Source organism: Manihot esculenta, chromosome 14, assembly GCF_001659605.2.
Source record: "Manihot esculenta cultivar AM560-2 chromosome 14, M.esculenta_v8, whole genome shotgun sequence".
Taxonomy (NCBI): Eukaryota; Viridiplantae; Streptophyta; class Magnoliopsida; order Malpighiales; family Euphorbiaceae; genus Manihot; species Manihot esculenta.
The window spans coordinates 946,229-971,128 of NC_035174.2; the positions used below are offsets into that span (position 1 = coordinate 946,229).

The window sequence follows — 24,900 nt, forward strand, 5'->3', positions numbered from 1 at the left end:
AAAGTCCTTGTATTTCAGATGATGGCTCAGCAATTTTATGTATTTCGCTCAATGCCATCTGAACTATCAATTATATATTCATATTTTGGAGGGAATTTCTATTTTTCTCATTATAATAATTAAAGAATCTCAAAATAAATAAATAAAAATGCCCCATTTAATATTTATCAATTCTCTTGCATCAAATCATCCCGTACTCCAAAATAACGTATTAGAAGCTAAGGCGACATTCACCTTCAACACCATAGAAACTTGTAAGATCTATGCACGAGAGATACGAAGGTATTTTTGGTGTGGGTGAGGTCTTCATATTTTCAGCAACTCAACAAATCAAATCTGCATTTTCAAAACAAGTGTCTAACCTCCATAAAAGACTCTGACTTGGAGGAGTTTTCTCCTTCCTTTTTATCAACCATTTGAGCTGTGCCCAATTCTAAAATGATCATCATAACAAAGATATCTCATTATCTCATTATGCATCAATAAATAAGTGAAACCCCATCAATTTGGTTTCTTTATGTCGTATGAATTTGCAGCAATTAAATCCAAAGGAACTAGCTTTTCAATCAATTAACAGAATCTCTTTAACCCAAGAACTCAATTGTAACTTAAATCATATAACATGCCCGGAAAAAAATCAAATTTCCAATTCAAAACCTGAGCTTGGAAAAGAACCATCGGTTCTTCCCAGTCTTGAATCTCTCCTCAAACCTCTTCTTGATTACTTTGTCAGCCGTAACCTTCTTGTCCTTCGTCACCAACGCATCAGGACTAACCATATCCTTCAAGCCTACATCAAAAGTGTATCTAGCAGGCATCAGATGGCTATAATTAACAACCTTCATAAACGCTTTCACTCGTGACTTCTTGGCTGTCTTCTTCGAAGAGTCTTTCTTGATCACCTTCGATGGGTACTTGGATATGCCAGCGACAAGGCAGTGGCCGTAGGGGCGGTCGCGTGTGCCGTCATCGAAGGATCGGACAATCATAGCCTTCCTGCCGGCGAAGCGGCCCTGGAGAAGGATAACGGCCTTGTTTGGTTTCAAGAACTTGACAATCCTTGGTTGTAGCTGAGAGGCTTGAGATCGCTGCTCAGTCTCAGCGTCTGCTACTGATAGGATCTGCGTGAAGATCTTAATATGAACGAAATGGGCCAAAATTACAGGCCTACCACTCACCCATGTCCAGTCATTTTTTTGGGTTGGGTTATATCGAGAAAAATTTACCCATAGATATTGGTCGGGTTATAGTTTCGGGTCAGATATTTCGCCTCTTCCGTAATATCTTATCTGATAAGAATGCTCCTCTTCTTTAATTTTGTCCATCGTGGGAAAAAGCAATAATGGCAGCGTCCACCGCCCTATTCATCGCCGGTGCTGGTGCTGGGAGTCATTTCTCCGGTGAGTTCCAGCTACTGGGTCGCTTTGAACCTGGATTCTCTCAAAGGCACGGAAGGCAAACTGGGTGGTTATGGCTTAATGAGCAACAGTTACCGCACTGCAATCGGCTGTGCCAAATACCCAGAGCCAAAAAATTGAAATTAAAGCTCAGTTTCGCTCTTCGCAAAGACTCTGACGATAACTTTCTCTCGGTACGATGTCTCAGTTGCTTTTGGTTTTGGTTAATGTGAGAATTTGTCGGAGCTCATGCTTCCTTTCTACTTCGGTTCTGTTGTTTTGGCATTTTGATTAATCTTACGCTCTATTGGGTGCTTGGAAGAAATATGAGAATACTGTAGTATCATCAACATTCACGTTCTTTGTTTTACGCTGTGCCATTAATGCAGTCCTGAGTTATTGTTTTGCAAGCCTTGCTTTTTCGGGGCTGCCAATAATGTCCGTTTGAAAGCCTTTAAAATATGATGAATTAGAGATTTATACCTTGCATTCGTTCTTGTTCCCCTACCCTACCTGCTATATGTGATGGGATTTCGTAAGTTGGATTCTGTTCTCATCCTTCTGATATAGCGAATTAATGGAACTTGTTGCCCCTGTCTCGCTATCGTTAATTCCTGAACTAAAGTTGACAGAACCTCCTGAGCTGGTGCTATGTAGGATTCTAAATCTCTATATTTCTTCATCTATGCGACTGCTAATGCCTTGAAGGATGTCTTTCTGACTTGAGTGATGTCTTTTGCAGAATGTAGAAGATACCGATGAAATGTTCGATGACTTGTTTAACAAACATGGGAAGGTGGTATTTAGGAGAAATGACCAGAAGCCTCCCAGTGCAGAGGTTGATGATGATGCTGAAAGTTTGTCGTGTAAGCTCATCTTACAATTACTTAAAGAAAGATGATGTGCATGTTCATTTAAAGAAAGATTGTGCTCGGATATTTATTGTACTTCATTATCAGGACAAATTTATCGTGATTGGTGATGTTTCTTTTATCATTTGGTTGCTAGGTTTATGCAAATGATTTTTGGTAAGCTTAACTTTTGTTAATTAACAACCCTCTTGGTTTTTACTTGACAGAAATAAGGGGAAAACTGAATCAGGGAAAAGAAAAAAAAATGAACTAAATACAAGCAGGTAAAAAAGTAGAAAGTGAAAATACGTGCGGAAAACTTGTCTGTAGTATAAAGCTAAAAGATCCTTCTGCATTTTCTGTTCATAAATGTGGTGATTTAATTTACTAGAGAAAAGGTTAATCATATGGGTTTAATTGAAGTCTTTATCTTTTGCTAAGTTTGATCAAATTGATGCATTTCCTTACATAATGAGAAGTGCATGCTTTAGTTATGCGTGCTTCCACCTTCCAGAAGTATATTGTTAATCTTCAGTTGTTAGGGAACGACAAATGTGTGTTTGATGATTTCTCGGTCCTTTTCCCCTTCTGTTAGTTGCGGTGGCAATGGCCAAGGTTGCGAGTGAGGTTAAAGCTGCAGATATTAGGGTACTTTTTGTGAAGCCGCTCGTGTATTGGACTCGGTTCTTTATCATTGCAACAGCATTTTCACGCCCTCAGATTGATGCTATTGCGTATGAATCTCAGCATTTGGTGTTTTTATACAATATTACTTGCATGTTAAAATTTGATGCACTGGATCAGCTGATATTAATACATGTCACTCTGCAGGTCAAAAATAAGGGATCTTGCTGAGAAGAAATATGGAAAAGTTCCATCAGGGGACACAAAACCTAACTCATGGACGCTGTTGGATTTTGGTTAGTGCCAGTGAATGATGTCGTAGCACCTTTTGTGTAGCATGAAATTTAATCCACAGGAAAATTTAATTTTTGTAGGTTGTGTTTAATCCTTTGTGAAGCCTGTTGTTGGGAAGTTGTTAATCAATGTAATATTTTGCTGATTTGGCTTCTGAGTTTCAGGTGATGTAGTAATCCATGTATTTCTTCCGCAGCAGAGAGCTTTCTATAACTTGGAAGAATTCTATGGCAATGCAACACCCATTGAACTCCCTTTTGAGAACCAACCTCCTTTTCGCAGTTAAAGCTGACTTTGAGGATCTAAGAACCCTTAGCTGATAGCGAACCTATCATGATAACTGGAAGGCTACAACGCAATTTCAACCCTGCTGCTTGACAGAGGCCTGGCAATGTCAACCGCGGACATGACGGTCTTCTTTCGAGAGATGCGAGCATTGATTATTCTATGAAGCAGGAGTAGCACTAGCATCGGTATCTATTAAAATGTAGCTTGGCTTCCATAGTCGCATGGTTTACTCCAAACAGTTGGTGGATCGCATATGCGTCTTAGCCACGCACCATCTTGGTATTAAGTCTTGAACGTGTTGCTTTGTCTGAAAACATTGCTTTGGCCTCCTCAGAGGTTTCATTGTTAAAAACAGTTGTGAACCTTCGTCAAACTTCTCATTTCACAAGTTTAAATAACCAAGAGTAAGACTTCACTATTCTGTTTAGAAGAGACATTTTCAATTAAACTGAATGCACGCCCTAATCACATGGCCTGCAAAGAAATCTACGGGGATTTATAGGATGCTCACGAGCAAATGCAAAGACAACTATTCCATACATCCCTTCTACTTATTCTTTCCTCAAAGCCTACCATTATGACAAATGAAATAGAAAATAAATAGAAGAAAGTGCCAGTGATCAGGGATTAGACAGGCATTGGCATTGGAATTGGCATTGCAAGCCCAATGAACAAGTACACTTCACCTGTTCATATTAGAAACTCTCATGCAATGAGCATACAAGACTTGTACAGATCTCAAATCGGTTACAGAAATAGATCTAAAAAATTAGAGGTTAGAAGGACTTCATCAACACCAAGCAGACAGAACCTATAACTTCATTCCTATTCGATTAAATGAGGCCTTGCTTTTCATGCATAATTTGTAAAATCATGGTAATGTTGCCTCAAGTCTGCACCAGCTGCCATGGACAAGAAGCATAATTAAATTGGTGGCTCTCTCTCTCTCTCTCTTAAGGCTTCGATTCCACCAGTCTTCTTCTTATTTGTTCAGTTCTACAATATGGTGCACTATGTTTAAAGGGCACACCAAAGAGAGAAAAGGAACAAATGCTAAAATAAAGTTAGCTCCAGCACACAATCTCACAATATAATTTGGCTATGCCATCTTGTGATAAAAATAAGGGATCGACAGCCGGAAGTACTGTGACTCCAACACGCAACCCATAAGCTGCTCAAAGCCACAACTGAGAGTAAACCATGGAGATCATTTCCGTCAAATTGACTCAGAAGCTTACCACTGCCATTTGGAAAACATAAAGTTGTTCTCTGCACACGAAAGTATGAAGAAATTATTTACAACAAACAGTGGTAGAGATATGCCTGGGTACCAGCAAACATGCATGCATATCTACATGTGCGTGTGAGAATGAAGGAAGAACATCCTATTACTATTAACCATGTAAGCACCATGAATAATACCAATAGTTCCCTACTGAAGTCCCAAAAATGCACCTACTTCAATTGTTCAGTAAACAGACCTCTGAGCTACAAAATTAGAAAAATAAACTACATTTCAGAGCAAGAAACTCAAGTAAGTTGTTGAGCACCTTTATGGAAAGAACCAGATCTCCTACCATATATAACCCTTGGCCACCCAATATTATTTTGCTTTGATATTATCCATTTATATGACAAAATATGTAAAGACATACTCCTTTCCATATGATAAAAATAAAGTTAATTTAAGCTTATAAGATTATAGCACATCACAGTATTATACTAACCATACAGATGATCTAAATGTACTTCAAAGCTATATTTACAATACAATTTACGGGACACCTGGCAATCATTCTTCCATATGTATGCCCATGCAAAAATGCACACATATGCACGCACACGCAATCATGTGTATGCTTGACACCTCAAGCATAAGAGACATTGGACATAAAAGATATATAATCATATGGACATGAAATTTGGAGAGGTAATTTACAGGAACAATTGTCCGAGTGTTGACTTCCTTGTCCAGGTTTTGTCAGACTTAGCTCCATAACATGAGTTGGAGTCCACCCAGATTCATATGCTTCAAGAAAACCGATCTTTGCCTTATTAGGCAAATCGTGGGGATGAACAAATGGTACTCCAGGAGGCCACCCAATCTCCATTCTAATATTGGCACATGGGCTGTCCAAGGCATGGATGTGATTCTCACACTCCTTCAGGTTGCAGAACCTTAGCTTGATTCCTTTCCTATCTGCAATTTCCTGAACCTTTTCCTTCAGAACCCTTTGGGCCTCAAGCCTTAGCCTCTTGGATGGTGGCAGAGGCTTGCAATGTGAACTATTCTTCCTCCTCATCATGGCCTTCATAGATCCTGTACCAGCATGTCATCGATCCAAGGACCTGCTGTTAAAAACTTATTGCTAAGGACTATTCGCACAGAATAAGAAATGCGAAAAATCCAAAAAGAAGAGGGTCCAAAAGATTGAAACAGCCAAATAAAGTTATCAGGATTAGAGTAGAAAGAGAGAACCTCTAATAACCAGAATACCTTTGGACTTCACAATTTTCCATTTCCTATTGTATTATCACAAGAGAGCAGAAATTTTTTTTCTCTGATTTTAAATGCAAAGCTGATTCTTAAATTTACTGTACTCGTACTTGCCTTTCACACAAGGATAAGTGAGTGGCCTGCTTAACACCCTAAAGAATTACCACAATACAGCGTGTCAACAAGTTGAATTTCATTGTAGAAGCAATAAAAGGACAATCTCATATTATATTCATTTTATATTAACGAACCCGTACATTGGGGAAAAAAGTTGACAGTGAAATGATATTTGAAGAATTTTTCAAACGGTGAGAGATAAGGAAGGTCAAATTTCCAAATAGGATCAACTAACGAAATAAAATAGAATAAAGAAAAAGGAACAAGTATACCGCTGCATGAAATATGAAGAGCCTAAAAGAGTAAGAAAGAAATGTGGCATATGTCATTTAAAGGGAAGTGATCACACAATTGATTTAGATAAAACTCTAGCAGAGATTACATTTCCATTTACTGATTAGACAATCAAAACAATAATGTTGTGGAAGTGTTGCCTACCATCTAGAGATGTCGAGAAATTGAAACTTTGTATAGTATGCCTGTTAAGAAGCTGATCAGTTGGGTGAGGTCTTTGCATGAAATCATCCACTGGAACTGGTACCTGGAACTGAGCTTCAACACCATGACCAGCTGCTCTCATCTCAGAACAACTGAGACTGGTCATAGACTTCGGCATAAGTTTAAAAGCCAAAGAACAGCGTCCATACATGTTCCCCTGCAAGTTATTAATCTCGGTTCTGTACAGCGCAGGGTTGATATAGCCTGCAGTTGCCTGGTAGAGGGCAAGTCCAGGGTAAACAATGACTTCTTGAGGACCAAGCTCTCCATCCACAAGCACCCAGCGACCATGAAAATCCCTAACATGTAAACCCGCCTTATCCGACTTCACAAGAGATATGAGACTTTTATCAACTTGGTGCTCATGGTCAGGATACATAACCATCCGACCATCCTCTTGAGCAGTTAAATTATGCTGCTGTGATCCCTGGAATGACGGTCTAGCATAACAGCAAACAGACAATACCGAAGAGGATGTTTCCTGACTTCTCAAAGGAACATTATCAAGTATTTCCGTAAAAGGAGAGCTACGCAAGTTTAAATAGAAGCTGATGGCATCCAATATATCCCTAGCTGCCCTTCCAAGCAGAGAAAATATGTCAGGCAGTCCTCCTGGAGGGAATTCCATAGCACCATTTGGGTCTGTAGGGGTCAGTCCAGGTCTATAATCATAGGTTTCCTGCCACAGCTGAGGATCAGCATAATAACCAGATGTCTTGCACCATTTGCGAGAATCATTAGTATGAATCATATCCGCAGATGGGTAAGATGATTTTTTACGGAAGTAAAGGCGAGCAGAATCCAAACCGGATCTCAGAAGAGCCCCATCGATCGCCGAGAACTGAATGATGGCAGCAGAATATTGAGCAATTGACTGTGACAAAGTGGAGACTGAGAGTTTGTAAGAATCACAGGGAAGGCCTTCAGGAGGAATAAGATCACTGAGCTTCACACGACCCAAAGATGGCAGCGGCAGGCCACTGCCTGCCATGAAATTGTCAAAGTTACCAGATAAAAAGCTTAAACGGAAAGCCAGAAGCCTACTGGAAATGGAAAAGGAAAGGGGCATCATCAATGACAATGTCATTAAGCTTAAAAATTCAGAAAAATATTCAATTAAAGGATCAAGCTTTAATGCAGAATTAGCTACAAATATCGAAAATTTTCTCACTCCACCCTGATGATGTTTTTGGGAGAGAAGAAAGAACAGACCTTTAAACAGCTGACAATGTTAATTTGGAGAATCGAATACGAAATTTGATAAAACCGGGACTAGGGTTTGCCAGGAGAGCGGTTGCAGGAACTTCGGCGTTGGGATCCTTCTCCGTTCGTTTATTAACAGAGCTCACATGCCATATGACCAATTTCCTTTCCCTTTCTTTTCTTTCCTTTTCAGGAAAAGCTTATTGCTGATTTGCTGCTGAGGTCACGTGCGTACGTGTGTATATATATTCTCTCCTTTCGCATAAAGAAATACGTACGTATATATTTCAAAAAAGCAAAAATATACAGGTATGTTTTGTTTTTTAAAATAAAATAATATTTTTGACTGAAAACAAGTTAGCAAATTAATCCAATTTTGTTGCTTACACGAGTAAAGCCAACCCATAGACTGCCCATGACTTTAAATGCTACATACATTTTTAATCCAATCCTACTCTTAAAAAAAATAAATAATAAATAAACAAAAACTTTATTGCTGGTCCTTCGGATTTTGTAAAATAAACGATTGGTGATTGTTTTTGTGTAATCTATTCCTATTTAGTTTATTATATTAAAAATTAAGATAAAACATAGTTTTAGTTAATTCTAGTCTATCAGCGTCTTGAGTTTTCAACAGGATTTCAAAGCAAAATGCTTGAGTTTTCAAGAAAAAATCAAAACTCAAGACAGAATTTCAAAGGAAAATACTTTTGAGTTTTCACTCATAATTTTTATTTATTTATTTTATATATATATTAAAAATATAATTTTTTTATTAAATTTTTAATTATATTCATCTTAAACACAATATATTTTATATAAATATTAAAAAATATTTTGAAAAATTTCTTAAAAATAAAATAAAACAAAAATAATTAATTTATATATTATTACAAATAGACAATAATTTTAAAATAATAATAATAATAATAATAAATGTGCAAAAAATATATAACCAATGGAGTATTTTGTAAGGTTATTTCTAACATAAAACTCGATCATTACATTTTTGAGGATTGACCATATTGATATTACTTGGTAACTTCTCAAGCGGCATGCGGAGGCAATGATACGACGATTTACGATTGAAATGGCGGCGCTGGGATCCCTCTGCTTAGACTTATAACTGGGAAACTGATTTTGTTGACATTGATTTGCCGTGTAGCTATGATAGATTGTGCGTTTAAGGTGCGGTAAACCGAGTGTTTCTCGCGCACACGCTCTCTCTCTCCCCAATAAAACACAAATCCCACCATTTATAATTCAAGCGAAAAATAAATAACCCGAGCACACCAAGAATTTGCCTTTAGATGCTTTTCGCGTCTGCTAGTGGCGTTTTCGCAGTGGGAATGGTTGGCAGAGACGAATCGTTCAAATTGATATATACAAACCTATGAAGAACTTCTTTGATCCTTATTGGGCCAAAGCCTATTTACTGAGATTTTGGGTTTCTAGATGAGCTTGAAACCCTTGATGCCTACCCCTCACATTTACTTTATATTAATAAATTTTGATTTCAATTAATAAAATGAAAAAGAAATATATTTTGAGACAGGAAAAAGGGGGTGGTGGTGGGGGGTGGTTCGCCCTTAGGTGGCCTCCGATACGCTTTTCTTCTTGGGAAACATCTAATGTCATTCAAGTAAAACTCAAAATGGCTCCATTACTACATTCAAACTTGCAATAAGTAACGAAGTTATGTCCACTATAAAGAAAGGAACTAAAACAAGTATTCTACAAAAATGCAACACAAATTAACCAAACTGTAATTTAAATGGTTCTCCACAAAAACTTAGTAACATCGCTGTACCACACAGCTTTTTCTCCATGAACCAAAACAGACAAACCTGAAGAACAGTGTGAACCCTACTACTGTATTACATCACAGGCAGTCGAAAGTTTTTTGTGCTGAAAAAGATCTTACTTATTACACATATCCAGCTCATTTTTCAGAGACAAGCAGCGAGGAGGAAAAGATAAGGGATAGCAAATATTACCTATGGCTTCCGAGGCGGTGAGCTGCTGCTGCTGCTGTTGCTGGTGCTTCTTCCCCTCAAAGGCCTATACAAACCATCTCTAGTTACTTCTAAGAACTTCAAAAAACTTGAGACATATAAATGGAAGAAATAAAGAGGTAACCAAGACATAAAAGATCATCTTAGTTATATATTTTCAAGGAAGGACGGGGGGAGATCATCAGCAGAAAACTGCTGCTGCTGTCGTTATGTGCTTTAGTTGAACTAAGCCGATAAAAAGCAAGAATACCATAAATGGAAATTAGGCGAGAAGAAAGTAAATAATACAGAGATATAATGACTAGAACAAGTCTTTTCCTCTTTGCTTCCCCTCCCCAAAAACCCCACCATATTTTGTCTCCGTTCAAGTCCACTCAACAGCATGCATTTCTTGTTTCTAACTTTTACCATTGACTTTCTCTGCTACATCCCTTATCATGTCAAACCCAAACCTCTGTGGCTCTGCCTTCTCTTTTACAGTGTAAAAGCAAGAATGTGTGAAGCACACGTTTTCTAGGCATTACAGCATTAGGAGAAAAAAAATTCAATTTCAATTTTGAATGATCAGATGGAAAAAAAAAAAAAAGGAAAAACCATAACTTTTTTTCAATTCTTCATTGAATGTATTGGCCATGCCACAGCTATCTTTAAACCATGCAAAACATAGATTTTAACAAATTTCAATTCAAACACATAAAACAATCTCATATATCAAAAGTTTATACAGAAACTGCAAACATTATTTAGATCCTTCTTTAAAAAAATACCTTCTAGGACTGCGGCTCCTTGATATTCTGCGGGTGACCTGTCACAATCAAATACATAAAACCAATTCCATAATTACAGAGAAGACCCTTTCTTCTTACAATAATAAGAGTACGGAACAAATGACAAACCTTGCGTGGACTAGGCGACCCAGAATAGGAGGATGACCTCCCACGTCTTGCAGCTGGACCTCGGCCTCTGCTACAACATTGATCACCAAAATTGAAACATAATCAGAAAGGTTGATTGGCCACAGAGAAGGGGGAAAAAAAATAACCAACAATAACAGCAACACTATGCTCGCATTTAGAACAGTTATTCAACTACAAAAAACAAAAGAAGGCTCATTTTCTATACAAGAAGAAATTGGAATCAGGTCTGCGAGATGAAAAGATATACGCAGGCAGTAAAAATTTAATTAAATAAGTTACCCATTGTCAAAATTGACCTAGAATCATGGTTGTTAAGAGTTAACCATACAAGTTTCACCATTCAAGAGGATGACATAATTTTTTTGAAGAAAGTGGTAATCGAGTGTTTCACTGGTCATGGCACATTTCACATTTCTCCTTTTCATCTCTACTCTCCTGCAGTCCTGCTACGAGCAGCTTACCCATTCTTTACCTTTGTTTAAGTTCTCAAAAATTAAATTCTCACAAAATCTAATCTTAACCTGCTTTCAAACCAAGTTGAAAATTAGTCCTTAATTTGGTCCTAGTCCACTACCCTCCTAACCTAAGCTACCCCAATAAATTGATTAGCATGATATCCCTAAGAAAGGGCAGTATTCATCTAATATTTAGCAAGTCCTGTGTGACCATGCTCCATTTGCATGATCAACCATTCATTCATACTAAAAAATTCCCCCAACTCAATTTGTACAAAATTGCCCTACTTTTACAACCTAAATAAAGCCTCATCTTCCATAGATAGGGACAGGCAAAAAGGATAATGCTTGCATCCTCATATAGGCAATGCCTAAGCATCAAACTCACTAATTCAGTTAATTCAGCATGGCTATAAGTTATGTCAAATAACACAGTTCAGATAAACAACAGATGCGCCAGTGTTAAACTATAATAAAGTTACCTCCTTGGTGAAAGTGATCTTGAACGTGAGCGAGCAGGCCTGCGAATAGGAGAGCGGCTACGTCGACGAAGTGGAGACCTTCTTGGAGGACTACGGACTCTTCTAGGAGGTGTGCTGCAAAAAAAAAGGAAAAAAGAGTTCACTAAGAAGTTACCATATTACAAACTAGTCACTTTTAAATCTAAAATTTGCTTAGCTTAATAGCTTGGCTTCTTTCCTCCTATCGATCCTCTCAGATGTTATACTTTAACAATCTTTGGAAATAAACTTTTCAAATGCAGGTTGGGCCAGGCCTAAATCAGGCTGGGACTCTTAAGCCCAGCCTGCCCTGGTCTAACTATTCAAGCAATATCTTCAACCAAGCGAAGTTGAATGCAATAAAATATACAAATATCTTATTTACCAGGCAGACATGTTTAGACAGGTTCTTAATGAGCACAGATTGGCAGATCCTAACTAAACACCCACCTATAGCAGGGCAGGTGGGTCCCTATCACATGCACAAGTTTATTTGGAGGCATGTCAGCTTTTGAACTTCAGAATTCAATTAGAAAAAGCCATTACCGTCGCCTTGGAGGAGGAGGAGGAGAACGTCTGCGCACAGGACTCCCACGAATCCTTCTGGGAGAACCCCTGCAAAGATAATAATTGGTCAACAGCCTTTCAAAGTTGCACATAAGATTGAGCAAGAAATTGTGCAGCAGGCGACAACCTTGCAGGGGATCTGTAACGCCTTGGTGGAGATGAAGAACGACCTCTAGGTGGGGATGCTGGTCTCCTTCTTGGTGGTGTATCCCCATGACGGTAAGGAGATCCCACTCGTCGACGAACAGGAGAATCAGCCCGTCGACGAGGAGGAGAATCTGGAAGACGCCTAGGGGATCCACCTCTTCGAGCAACAGGGGATCTTCTTCGTGGTGAGGTTGGAGGTTTTCGATGGGGAGAAGCTGACATCAACGAAAAACAATAACTACTAGAAGACAGAGTATAAACATAAAGTTCCAAAATGTTAAGATAATCAAGCATACGTTCTCTTTGCCTTTTTGGTCCATCCTTCTCAATGTCTGCACTGGCATTATCAGTTTTGGGAGCATCTCGCTTTGGAGCAGCAGCAACAGGTTTTGGGGGTGGTGAAACCTTCTGTCGTGGGGGTAATGTGAACCTTGCTCGAACAACATTGCCATCAATCTGGGCCTGCATTCATCATGTCACCAGAATTAATATGGTGGTATAGATACCGTATAAACTTCATTTAATGCCACATAGTTGGGAAAATTACCCCGTCCATGTACAGTAGGGCCTTTTCAGCAGCAGCCCTTGTCTTAAATTCAACATATCCATACCCTTTTGGAAGATTAACCTGTTAAGCCAGAATATGTTATTGCACTAGGAAGAAACAAATAAATGCTCCAATAGTATGATAGGAACAACTTATATGCACTTACAGTACGGTCCATTGCCAGCTCCACATGTACAACTTCACCAAAATTACCTGAGTAATCAATGGGGAAAAAAATACATAAACATCAATCAATGAAAAATGAGTGCCTCTTTATACTTGTTTGTCATCAAGAGATTGAGAGAGAGAGAGAGAGAGAGAGAGAGAGCAAAAAATTACTTAATTTCCTTGAAAATACCATCCATGCAGCATCATACATTTGATAAGCAAAATGTTAGTTAATCCATTCATCACTAACCAAAGAAACGTTATCAAACATTGAATACCACAAAATTGAATCGTTGGAGCAAGCACAGGCTATTTTCCCATCTACTAGTAAAAGCTACTGTGGACCAAATAGGGATCCATCATCAATAGACACAAAACACAAGGAAACATGCGAACCATCTATCTATCTATATATACATACATATATATAAACTTTAACTTTTTTATATTACGATTTTTATAATATTTATTCAAACACATATTACAGGAAAAAAGTGAATATTTACTCAAGCTAATATCTTTTTTTTTTTAAAAAATCATAATTATATTCATCATTAATTACATAATAAACAGTACAGTGTAAGTAATATTACTACATGTAACACCTGAGCCGCAAGAAAACATGTTTCCAGGTTTGTGACTTTGGGTCCCAATCATTAGGTTGCATGTTAAACCAGGTGTTTCTCTCTCTCCGTCTCCTGCACACTTCCACTCCCACATCTGCACTGTACTGAAATCATTAGTCCGCATGGCCATTCTATCTTATCTCCAACTCCTCCCAACACTGCCTTCCCTCACTAATTTCTAATCCTTTCTTCACTTCGCTTTTATGTCTCTCATTTCCACTCCATGGATCCCTCTTGTTCACAGCAATTATAACCAGATATAGATATCTAGAAAATCTGACCATGAAAAGAAAAAGCATTAACAGAGAAAAGGATGCAGGAGGCCAGAGACTGGCCAACTTACCCTTTGAAGCCAGTCTGTATAAATTACACAGATGGGACCAAAATGTTTTAGAACCATCTCAGGTTCAAAAATGGCTATGAAACACAGAGTGTACAGACCATGCTGAAGTCGCATTCTGTGCTAAATAGATGAAAACATTGACCCTTGAAACCAACTGTTTCAAGTTTCAGACAAATGCTCTATTATTTCACTCCTCAATGGTCTGATAGCTTGCATAAATCAAGTACAGGAATTTTTTCCATATCAGCCCAATTAGTGGATATCTTCATGCTAAAACTTTGGAAATCGGTCACAATTGCATACCATACTCGGTGCAATTAGAAACTCTCAGACACAATCTTAAGATGCAAGCCTATTTCCTCGTTAAGTTAGAAGCCACTTATCTCACAAGAAATCAAATACTCATAGTGCATAGGCATACCCAAACTGAAAATTAGATGTTTCCCGCCACTATAAAAGCTAATATAACTGTATGCCAGATCATATTTACCACAGGAAAGTAGCCAGGTTAGGTCAACTTTTTCAAATTACAAAGTAGGTAGGCTTGAAAAACAACATAGACAAAGGAACACCTTTAAGAATGAACACAATCTTATACGACCACAAAGATAATTGTTTAGGAAAAAGAAAAGGAAGGTGCAGAACATACTGAATATTTCTTTTAAATGGCCCTCATGCACATTTCTGCTGAGGGCATCAACATGAAGAACACGAGACTCACGAATGGGAGAGGTCTTCCTGAAATCAGTGCCATTCACAGGGATGAGTTACAAATAACAGATGAAAAATTGTTCAACCACTTCCCAAGTCCTTGTCAAAATACATTGCAACTTCACCTTGGAGGCGGAGAAGTTTTTCTAGACTGTGGCGGCGGAGTGCGACCACGTTTAGGCACTTCAGCAGGACTGCAAAAAAAGGGGGACAATTTTTTTTTCAACAACCACAAATGAAAATAATGTTAAGGCATAAAACGATATCAAATTAAATGCATGCTTAACATAACGATTGCTCATCCTAATCTCTCTCTCTGCCATCAGAATTCTTATACTACAAGGCTCTAAAAGAACTGGAATACACAGATCGCGTTGATTGGTTACATTCTAAAGAGCTACAATGATTACGTTCTAAAATGATAACAAGCACAACTCAGCTAAACTGCAAGAGTCATACAAAGAGTGAAGAACCTATCTTTACCAAACTGGTAAGGCAACAGTTCAAAAACCTAATTTCCTCCATTCTCCTACGCATTCTTTATTTGTGTCATCAACTAAAAGAATGTCATTGTGCCTTCACAACCGAGTATCCAGTTTCCCAACAACCAAACAGATAGACATAAATTATAAACATAAAGAACGAAAGCGATAAAACAGAAATAAGGAAGGGAAGAAAAAAAAAAGCCATTACCTCTTCCTCTGAGCAGGAGGACTGCGACTACCAGAGCTGAGGCTGCGAGAAGGAGATGAAGACGAAGAGAACGATCGAGAGCGAGAACGAGAACGGGAGGATAATGACCGGGAGCGAGAGCTAGACCGTGAATCTGAACCGGAGTAAGAGCGTGACCGTGATTTGGAGCGGGACCGGGAGGAAGATGCGGACCTTGAAGGCCGCGAGGGACGGCCTCGCGTTGGCTTGGCCATGGACGGAAGGGCGACACAGTGGATAAGAAACCCTAGGTAAACCCCTAGGACGGTGAAAATTAGTGGAAATGAAGACGATGCAAGAACCGTACGGGCTTATCTGGGGCAGTGCTTTTACTTGTGCACAGCGAAAATTCTAAATGGCCAATATGGGAAAAGAAAATACCGGTTCGGTTTCCGACTATCTTTTATAAATTACATTTTAATTTTTAAATTTTAATGTGATTAAAAAATTAGTACTTTTATTTTTTAAATTCAACCCTTAAATTTATATTTTTAATTTATTTAAAATTTAATCCATCTATCTATTAGCAGCAGATATATAAATTGAAATATATTTTTTTCTCTTTTTAAATTTAAGATATTAATTAAAATTATAATTTTTATTAAATATTTTAATCCTTCAATTATTATTTCATAATACATTTCAGTGTAATGAAAAAATTTAATAAATATTGAATACTTCAGTCCTTCATTATTATTCATAATATATTTAACTCAATATCAATATCATAATATTAATCATAATTCAAATTATCAAATTCAATTAATTTTAAATATTTTTATTTTTCAATTATCATTCATTACCACACTTCAATTCCTACAATTTAAATGTATGAAATAAATAATATTTTAGAAAATAATTATCTTTTTATATTTTTTATTATCCAGCTACTTTTAATTTAACGTTTCAAATAAATAAAAGAATTAATTTTTTAATAGGTTAAAAATATATAGATTTAAATATTTAATTTTAAAAATATAATGACTAATTTGTTAATTATATTAAAATTTAAGAATTAAAATATAATTTATTTTTTTATTTAGTATTAGGGTGAATTATTGTTGAATTATACGTTTTGTTTAATTGATTTGAACGGTGAACCTATATTGAACATATAAACAAAGAAAGTATCTTATTTAAATGTGAAATTGAAATAATTAGAAAAAAACAACATTATTTTAAACCCACTATAAAAAAATTTTAATAAGTAATATGGTGTAATTTGTAATTCATTATTTATTAATAAATACATACTAAAATATATCTAAATTCTCAATTTTAAATGTTAGGAGTTAAACGTTGCATTAAGACGATATTTCTAGCACGCGAAAGATTTCAAGAACTATGCAAGGATTGTTCGGTTGAGATATGCCACTAAATCATAATAAACCCTCGAGGTCTTTAGCTGAGATATGAGGTTGAATTCCATGATCAATGGATTTGCATACCACTGAGATTTTCATATTGTCGAGTAACAGATTGTTGATGATAAGGGTTTTCTGGGTGTTGGTTTCTTGGCCACGTGAAAGTGAGTTTGTCGATCAATAGGGAGATCTTCATGCTGGTTTCTGTAAAACCGATCGAGAATCCATTGACAATTTATTTGGGTTTGTGCCTTTTGCATCTCAATCAAAGCTAATTTATCTAATTTTGTTGGAAGGTAGCCGAGAATGAAAAGGTTTGGATTATATATTGTTGATATTGTTGTTAATTAATTTATGTCCATAGTTGCTAAATGGGTTCCTTCAATTGTGGTCCATTCTACTTTGAAAAAGGCCATGTGGATCATAGGGATCCAAGAAGGTGGGGAAAAATGCAAGCTGAGAGTTGAGGGATAGATCTCGAGAAATTGGTTATTAATTGGTAGAAGAAGAAAGAGAAACGTACTTCATTCTTGCTCTCATATTTTTCATATCATATAGAATAAGCACATGAATTTATTGAATGAAGTTAAAATCAGAGAGAAGCTTATTGATTTGTAACAATGGCCAAAAGAAATACTAATATAATATAAACCCTTGAGGAAATTTATTGATAAAGGATCAAGATTGACGAAAAGATGAACAAAATCCCATGATGAGTACGTATACAAAATACCCAAATCATGGTCTTCAATTACCAAAGGGTGCACTTGATCCAACAAACTCAATATGGAGTTAGAGAATTATTAACATAAAAGAAATCAATATGGTATTTAATTTCACTACCTTACATGAATACAGAATAGAAAAATGATCAAGTCCCTTTGATGACTAGACCAATAATAAAGAGCTTTAATTTCCATTTCAGAAGACATAGAGATCAGCCAATTCCTCCAAGGAATCCAAGCTGAGATTAGTAGGATCAGCATTTTCAAGCATCCACAAGAGATGATCAAAGAGAACTACCTCACATTTCACAACCAAAACCTCCTCTCCATGCTTCTGCTTAGACTTCTCAATTAGAGCATTAACTAGAGGATGGCTCAAGTACTTGGAGTTAATCACGTAACGCTTTCTTGTGCTTCCGACGAATATAGTTTCATGCTCTTCTTGTTCATCTTGATGAAGCTTGTCAGTACCCCAAACATCTTCTCTAGTGGATTTGGACCTAAGGCTGCTGTAGGATGAAGATCTTCCAAGTTGCCTTGACAAGCTCTTGCACTTCCTTAGTATCAAGTTAATCTTCTTCATGATTTGGTGTTTGTTTATAGAAAGAAAGAAAGAAAGAAAGAAAGAAAGAAAGAAAAGATTTGGAGATAGGAGACTTGCTGTACACTCAGGAAATGTATATAGGAGTTGGGTAGAGAGAAGGTGGTGGGTGCAATGTCATTGTTTTCCGGTGCTTGAAATGTGGGGTATGGCTTTTGCAAACCCAACATTTTTATTGTTAGTGACATAAACAAGTCATCTTTTTTTCGATGAATCGATCTTATGGTGGGGGCTTTTACACGCACAAAAAGACACCTATGCCAATTTCTCATCTCAACCCATGCTCTCCACCACCTGCAGCGCCACGCCCACCGTTTCCTTTTCACACCCATTTGTCTCTTCTTACAGCGCAATAGTCATATGCACAAATCTTGCTTAATGTGATTCATTATGATTAATTTTATAGTATAAAATTCAAGTCTTGGATAAAATTAGACCCTAACTAGGTTTTTTAAAAAAATGGTCATGGGAATGAAACAACAGAGAAGAAGAGAAAGAAAGTGGAAAAGGGGAGAGAGAGCGGAGTCCCACTGGAATATGAAGTGATTGACTAACTGCTTAACCTTTCATTGTTAAGTGACAAAATAAGTGCACGTGGACCGTTTTCTTCTTTATCCCTACATACCCCTTTACCCCTAACAAGGCTGCTTTTGGAACTTGCAGTTTCAATGTAAATTTAAAAAAAAAAAAAAAAAAAACTTTTTTATAATAAAATATAGTGAATTGATAGAAAAAAAAAAAAAGATACCATAATTTTAGATGTAAAGAAGACATGATATTGTATTGGCTTAACCAAAAACCACACAGCCAGGGAGAGACAGACACCCACTTGCTACAAAGATTACGTGCACATGTTATCCAGGCATGGGCTCTTCTCAAACCCTGGAACCATTCATTTCATATAACTAAATCTATTATTCATTAACAGACGATGAATATTCCAGCAGTCTACTGCCTACATCACATGCATCTAATCTAATTACTCCATGAATTTCAATCTCTCTTCACCATTTCCTTTTCTTGTCACTTTATAGTGAGCAGCAGATGCTGCCTCATGTCATGTCTAACCATTGGCTTTTTCCTTAAAATGGTGAAACCCAGAAAACATGCTCATCTACCATGTCTGCAAATTGGTTCCTTTCTCTTCTGTAATACTAAATTGTTAATAAAATATCATGTCCAACTTGGACTCAGCCCTATTTCTGATTTTAAATTAATATACTTTAGTCATTTTAATGGTAGATTGAATCAGTTTGGTTTCATTTGAATTCTAATTAGTTGTAATATTTGCTTGGAAAGTCATAACTCATAAATTGAATTGTTTTGATTAAAAAATAAAAGACCAATATGACGAGAGAATTTATGAAAGTAAAGGCAATTTATTGTTGAGATCTTAACAAATTGAACCAAGATCTTAACTGAATAGTTCAGTTTTTTTGTTTTTCCAGCCCCAAATTAATATACATCTTAATTTGTTGAAGGATGTGATGAGCATGGCGTTATGAATTGATGAAGTAAATGACAAGAAAACGATTCTTATCACAATAATTACTAAACATTATGCATGCCAAAACGCCTAAAAAATCTTCACTTTCCTTTCTCAGCTCATAGAGTAATAGGGAAGGCAAGGAATAGATCGCATGTCAATTAGAAAGAGATTAAAGGTCATTTGGTTGGATAGGAACTTGAGAACAAAGGTAACATTTTACAGGGAAAATTAAATAGAAATAAACCGCAGTTTGATCTATTTGTTAAATGCATATTACTCATTTAAATTGCTAAATCCATGCATATTTCAATCTTGATGCCCTTAATTTTTTACATAAAAGATAGAAAAATATAAGTGAATGGAAAAAATTATCCATCTTTTGTTTTGGATATTAATTAAGAATAAAATTTTAACCTATTAAACAAATATTTAATAATCAAATTATTAGTAATAAAAAAAAAAAAACTGGTAATGCTCCATTCCCTTTCTCTACCAAAATAAGTTCAAAGACGTTATCTTATATTCAAATGCGAATTTATAATAACATCAAACGACATTCTTCATATTCAAATATCAAATAATAATGACAATGGACAAAGGAGATAAGTTTTGATAACGAGTTTTAAAACGTGAAAGCAATTGCCAGTTTTTCAAGGTTTGAAGGCCTCTTCATTTCTTTGTCAACGACAAACCAAGATGTGATCACTAATCATTCTTCTCTAATCTTTTTCATCATCTTTCACAAATGCTCTTCTGTATAATCTTCTCTATGAAGGGTGTCCCAACTTCCAAACTATTTTTTCCGTTTCTGAAATTCTTGTATTTCCTTCTAAATCCAATCAATGACGGTAATTGGTAAACAATAAAAATTAAACAATGTGCAAGAAAATTGGTATGACATGCCACAGAAGAGAACAGAAAAGGGAAATATTACAAAGAAAAAGAGACTATTGTAGCAGAGTGAAAATAGTATTAAGCAAGCCAAGCAATGAACCCCGCGAGTGGGACCTATCTAGTAGCCTAAATCAGATAATGCCAAGTGACAAAGCTTCTTTTCGGCTTAGCTTCCAAGTGAAAATTTAACTTGCTTAGAAGCAAAAATATCAGCTATCCCATCAATGGGAAGATATTAATCGGGCCAAGAACCCAGCCACATGAGCAAGCAAAATCAAACGCCAATGGTGCTATCGGTGGAACCAATGACACTTGACCTTATATCCACAAAGGTTTGCAAATATACCCTACGCAAATTTAATGAGTTTTATAGACTATTTAATTGTTTTTTAAAAAATAATATTTAAATCTAGGTAATATGAATTTAATTAGTAATAGGTTAAAATTTTAAATATTTTTTTAAAAAAATTAAATATAATAAATTAGTTAGAGTATTCAAATTTATAAAAAAAAAATAGATTATTTTCATATATAATAGATTAGAATGTTTAAATTAAAAAAAAAAACATATTTTGATAGTAAACCATTTATTAGATTATTATGTTATTTTAATAGCTTTTTATTTTTTATAAATAAAGTTTTTAATGCAATGAATATTATTAAAAATTAATATCATAATAAAATTGAATTTAAACTAATAGACAATGAACGTGGATAAATTATATTGAAAAATATATTTATAAATATCGATAATGAAGTTATATAAATATATATTTATAAATATTGATAATGAAGTTATATGAATATATATTAATTAATGAAAATAATATTAATTTAATTATATTAGTTTATTAACTTTCGAATGTATGATAAAGTGAAATCTATAGTAATGTTACTCAACACGCGAACAGAAGCAAATTATTATCGTGAAAATACCAATATTAAAGTTTTCCTCAAACTATGATTTCATGCTCCTCTAAATTTCTTGAATAAAAAGAAGAAATTGAGATTTAGATTAAATATCCTAAACTAAATTTAGAAGTCTACCCCTTGAAATGGATCAAATCTTTATTGTGATGAAATATACTTCCAGGTGGGATGTAACATCATTGAAATTTGGAGGACTAATAAATTATAATATGATATCACAATTAGTAAATTAGTATTTATAAGCAAAAGTAGGTTTTTTTTTTATTTTTATCAATACTTAAAAATTTAAAAATTAATCATTGTTTTCTTGTATTTAATTAGTTATTACAGAAGCAATGATGATTTTGTCTTAAGTGTTTATTATTGAATAGGATGTTAAAAAGTTCAATTTGTCTTCCTTGTAACGTATCACATTTGCTAAAAATAACTAGTATATGGTGATAACACCTAAATTTGAAACTCTAAGTACTTATTAGAATGTCTATAAAAACTTTAAAATTATTACGAAATATTCTTTATACAATAAAAAGGAAGAATAACAACTAAAAACTTATAATTTTGAATATTGGTGGTATATTTGAATTAGAAGTTTGTTTCAGAATTTATGTGCAATATGTAAGGTAAAGCCATGAATTTGTTACATCCAATATTTCAAATAAGCTATTATGGATTCAAATATTTTTAGAGGAACTCTATTGATGCTCTTGATTGTGTGAACAATTTTTGTTAGCTGTGATAACAATGTCACTAGATTAGCTTATTAAAGCTGTTAGTGTATTTGTCCTATACCATTATCTTGAACCTTTTTATATGTCGTTTTGGTTATTAATATTAGAGGTTCTTATCATCATTATTATTTGTTTGCATGTTATATAATAATAATTATAATCTCTGATTGCTTATTATTATATTGATAATAATAAAATATAGCTAGTATGATTATTGATTGATAATCATGAGATGATTATGTATATGTTGATATAATTCAATAATCATATATATTTGTTAGAGAACAAAGTATTGTATGAACCCGCATTGAGATCACTACATAGGTTATTGTCATAAGTGAATCTCAAAGCAGTTATGTCTTAATCCTTTGACTTGAGATTGTCATAGTTTCCAACATAAGAATTATTATGTTTTGACATAACCAAACATTATCCTTAATCGAACAATTATAAAGCTTATGATTGAGCATAATAGAAATTATGTAGAGGATATTGAACAATCAAGATATGATTTGTCCCTCTCTTTGAGAGATATATCTTCTTGGTCCTTCAATAAGTGAGACTGAGAAATGTATGACCGTGCTCAAATGAATTGATAGTGTGATCAATATCATTTGAATTTATCAGTCTACTTAGAGATCCAGAAATCATAAGTTTGAACATTATAAGTTAGACATTGACCATGACTTGTGTTCAAACTAGATATCGTGTAACAAATGGATTAATACATGTTTTATTTATTAGGCTTTATCGGACTATTGATCCTCATATTAGTTGGGTAGTCATAATGTCTTACTAGAGGCCACTTATGACTTATGGGCCTTGTGGGACTAGGCCTATTGCCAATTAATGTGAACTTATTGGGTCACACACAAAATAACGTTGTTGATATGCTATGACATATTAATAGACTAAAGCCCAAAGGCCATTAATATAATTAATAATAATAAAGTGTTATTATTATTAATTATTTATTATTATAAGATAATAATATTTAAAAAATTTGCAGTATATCTATAACTATTATAGATAAAAGATTATATCACATAAGATATTTGAGTATTTACGAGATTGTGATAGTGGGTTCTGAACACAACTCTTTCCCAAAAGAGTTGTGGAAAAACAAAAAGACCGAAACATATAAATACTCATTCTATGAATTGTGGAGTGATAGTTTTTTTAGAAAATTCAGTCTAACAGTTGCAGATTGTGGAGCATATAGTCTATCCATCATTGAGAGAGTTAGCACTCTAGAAGGATAGAAGTCGTTCGTGTGGATACCATTGAGAGTGTTCATTTGAAAAAGCAGCACCATCAGTCCGGCATTGTATCTTCTCGACGAGATTAACAGGTTAGTCTCATATACTTCCTTTGAAATAAACGAAGCACTCGAATTCTGGGAAAGGAAATCAGATATTTTTATTTTTCTGCTGCGCAATTTGGATTGCAATAATCTTTAGATTTCCCAACAAAAGCAAATAAGAACCACTGAAAGAGACCATTTCGTATAAGAATTTTACACCAACTAGCAAATTATCTGTTGTCTAAAACAAAGAAAATATAGTCCCACATAATGAATCCAGATACTTAGAAATACCTAAATACATCATCAGAAATATCAGTTAGATACAAAGGAGAATAATTTCAACCGTGACATGGTTGTTTCATTCACTTATGCCATAGAATTACCATACTTGTATTGTCATTTTTTGAAGATGTACACTATATATAGATGGTGATTAGGACTGAGCATTCGGTCAGTTCGGTTCAAAATCGAACTGAACTGAATAAACTGAAAATCGAATTTTTAGTATTTATGAAAAACGAACCGAATCGATTTTGATTAGAAATCAAATCGAATCGAACCAGTCCGATTTAGTTCGGTTTGATCGGTTTTGATTTTTAATAAATTTTTTATTTTTTACACTTTATTTTTAGTTTTTTAAAATTTAATTAAAATATTTTAATTTTTAATATAATTTAATTTCTCTATATTATTAAAAATAACATATTATTATCACTAATCGGTTCGGTTCTATTTTTTTGATTTTTTCTGATCAAAACCGAATCGAACCGATATTTTTGAAATTAAAAATCGAACTGAATTGAATTGAATAAAAAACCGAACTAAATTTTAAAATTAATTCAATTCGGTCGGTTTTTTCGGTTTGAACCGAGTAGTGTTCACCCCTAATGGTGATGGCTCCGGTGAAAGCGGGAGTGTTGAAAATATGTACCATATAGCCATATATTATAGCATTAATTTGATAAATGCTAGATAATTTAATTAATTAAATATTGTTTAATCAATTAAATAAAATTTATTATCCATTAGCTTTTGATAGTCATTATATTCTCAGTGAGTTAATAATATGATGAAGAAACGAACTTATATAAAATGCTATAAAACGTTAACAATCATAGGATGCCTCATTACGAATGATTTCTCCAATATAGATTGTCATCTCTAACTGTCTCTACTTATCAATATAGTGATAGTGATAATAGTAGAGTGATGTTTGGATAGATATATGGACACTCATAGTAATGAGTAAACTGAATTAGTAATAAGGTTTACTCTTATCAATATTCATTCATTTAAATCATAGAAGTACATAGAGTGATTAGACTAGACTATATTTGTATCATGTACGAGTGATTTGAATTTGATATTGCTTATATACTTGTATAAT

At 34.9% G+C, this 24,900-nt stretch overlaps 5 protein-coding genes across 11 annotated transcripts; 1 reads left to right on the forward strand and 4 right to left on the reverse strand.

The window, feature by feature from the left end:
- Positions 1-539: 539 nt before the first annotated feature.
- On the reverse strand, positions 540-1,325 carry LOC110631367 (60S ribosomal protein L27). Its single transcript, XM_021779175.2, has 2 exons — positions 1,303-1,325; positions 540-1,167 (listed from the first exon to the last, which is right to left on the reverse strand). The coding sequence occupies exons 1-2, from the start codon at positions 1,323-1,325 to the stop codon at positions 651-653; spliced, it is 540 nt and encodes a 179-aa protein (XP_021634867.2). The 3' UTR covers positions 540-650.
- Positions 1,283-3,884, forward strand: LOC110631366 (protein Iojap, chloroplastic). Its single transcript, XM_021779174.2, has 5 exons — positions 1,283-1,591; positions 2,140-2,263; positions 2,844-2,982; positions 3,080-3,168; positions 3,331-3,884. Exons 1-5 carry the CDS (start codon positions 1,343-1,345, stop codon positions 3,450-3,452), a joined length of 723 nt encoding a protein of 240 aa, XP_021634866.1. The 5' UTR covers positions 1,283-1,342; the 3' UTR covers positions 3,453-3,884.
- Positions 3,885-4,032: 148 nt separating this feature from the next.
- LOC110631365 lies at positions 4,033-8,142 on the reverse strand. Of its 2 annotated transcripts, none has more exons than XM_043950665.1 (4): positions 7,779-8,142; positions 6,507-7,606; positions 5,394-5,774; positions 4,033-4,723 (listed from the first exon to the last, which is right to left on the reverse strand). In XM_043950665.1, coding segments are annotated over exons 2-4 (1,434 nt in total). In that variant the 5' UTR covers positions 7,558-7,606; positions 7,779-8,142; the 3' UTR covers positions 4,033-4,721. The 2 variants fall into 2 exon arrangements, with proteins under 2 accessions (XP_043806600.1, XP_021634865.1); XM_021779173.2 differs by having other exon boundaries at positions 6,507-7,609; positions 7,779-8,128.
- Positions 8,143-9,456: 1,314 nt separating this feature from the next.
- LOC110600064 (serine/arginine-rich splicing factor SR45) lies at positions 9,457-15,844 on the reverse strand. 6 transcript variants are annotated; one of them, XM_021736768.2, is made up of 13 exons: positions 15,459-15,844; positions 14,891-14,959; positions 14,704-14,792; positions 13,084-13,130; positions 12,918-12,998; positions 12,667-12,832; positions 12,351-12,585; positions 12,203-12,271; positions 11,639-11,752; positions 10,681-10,750; positions 10,552-10,589; positions 9,767-9,830; positions 9,457-9,616 (listed from the first exon to the last, which is right to left on the reverse strand). In XM_021736768.2, exons 1-12 carry the CDS (start codon positions 15,689-15,691, stop codon positions 9,767-9,769), a joined length of 1,275 nt encoding a protein of 424 aa, XP_021592460.1. In that variant the 5' UTR covers positions 15,692-15,844; the 3' UTR covers positions 9,457-9,616. The 6 variants fall into 6 exon arrangements, with proteins under 6 accessions (XP_021592460.1, XP_021592459.1, XP_021592463.1 ...); XM_021736767.2 differs by having other exon boundaries at positions 9,457-9,677; XM_021736771.2 differs by having other exon boundaries at positions 10,681-10,747; positions 15,459-15,843.
- A 1,630-nt stretch (positions 15,845-17,474) lies between these two features.
- On the reverse strand, positions 17,475-18,281 carry LOC110600348 (auxin-responsive protein SAUR77). Its single transcript, XM_021737186.2, has one exon. The coding sequence runs from the start codon at positions 18,146-18,148 to the stop codon at positions 17,762-17,764; it is 387 nt and encodes a 128-aa protein (XP_021592878.1). The 5' UTR covers positions 18,149-18,281; the 3' UTR covers positions 17,475-17,761.
- Between the last annotated feature and the right edge of the window lie 6,619 nt (positions 18,282-24,900).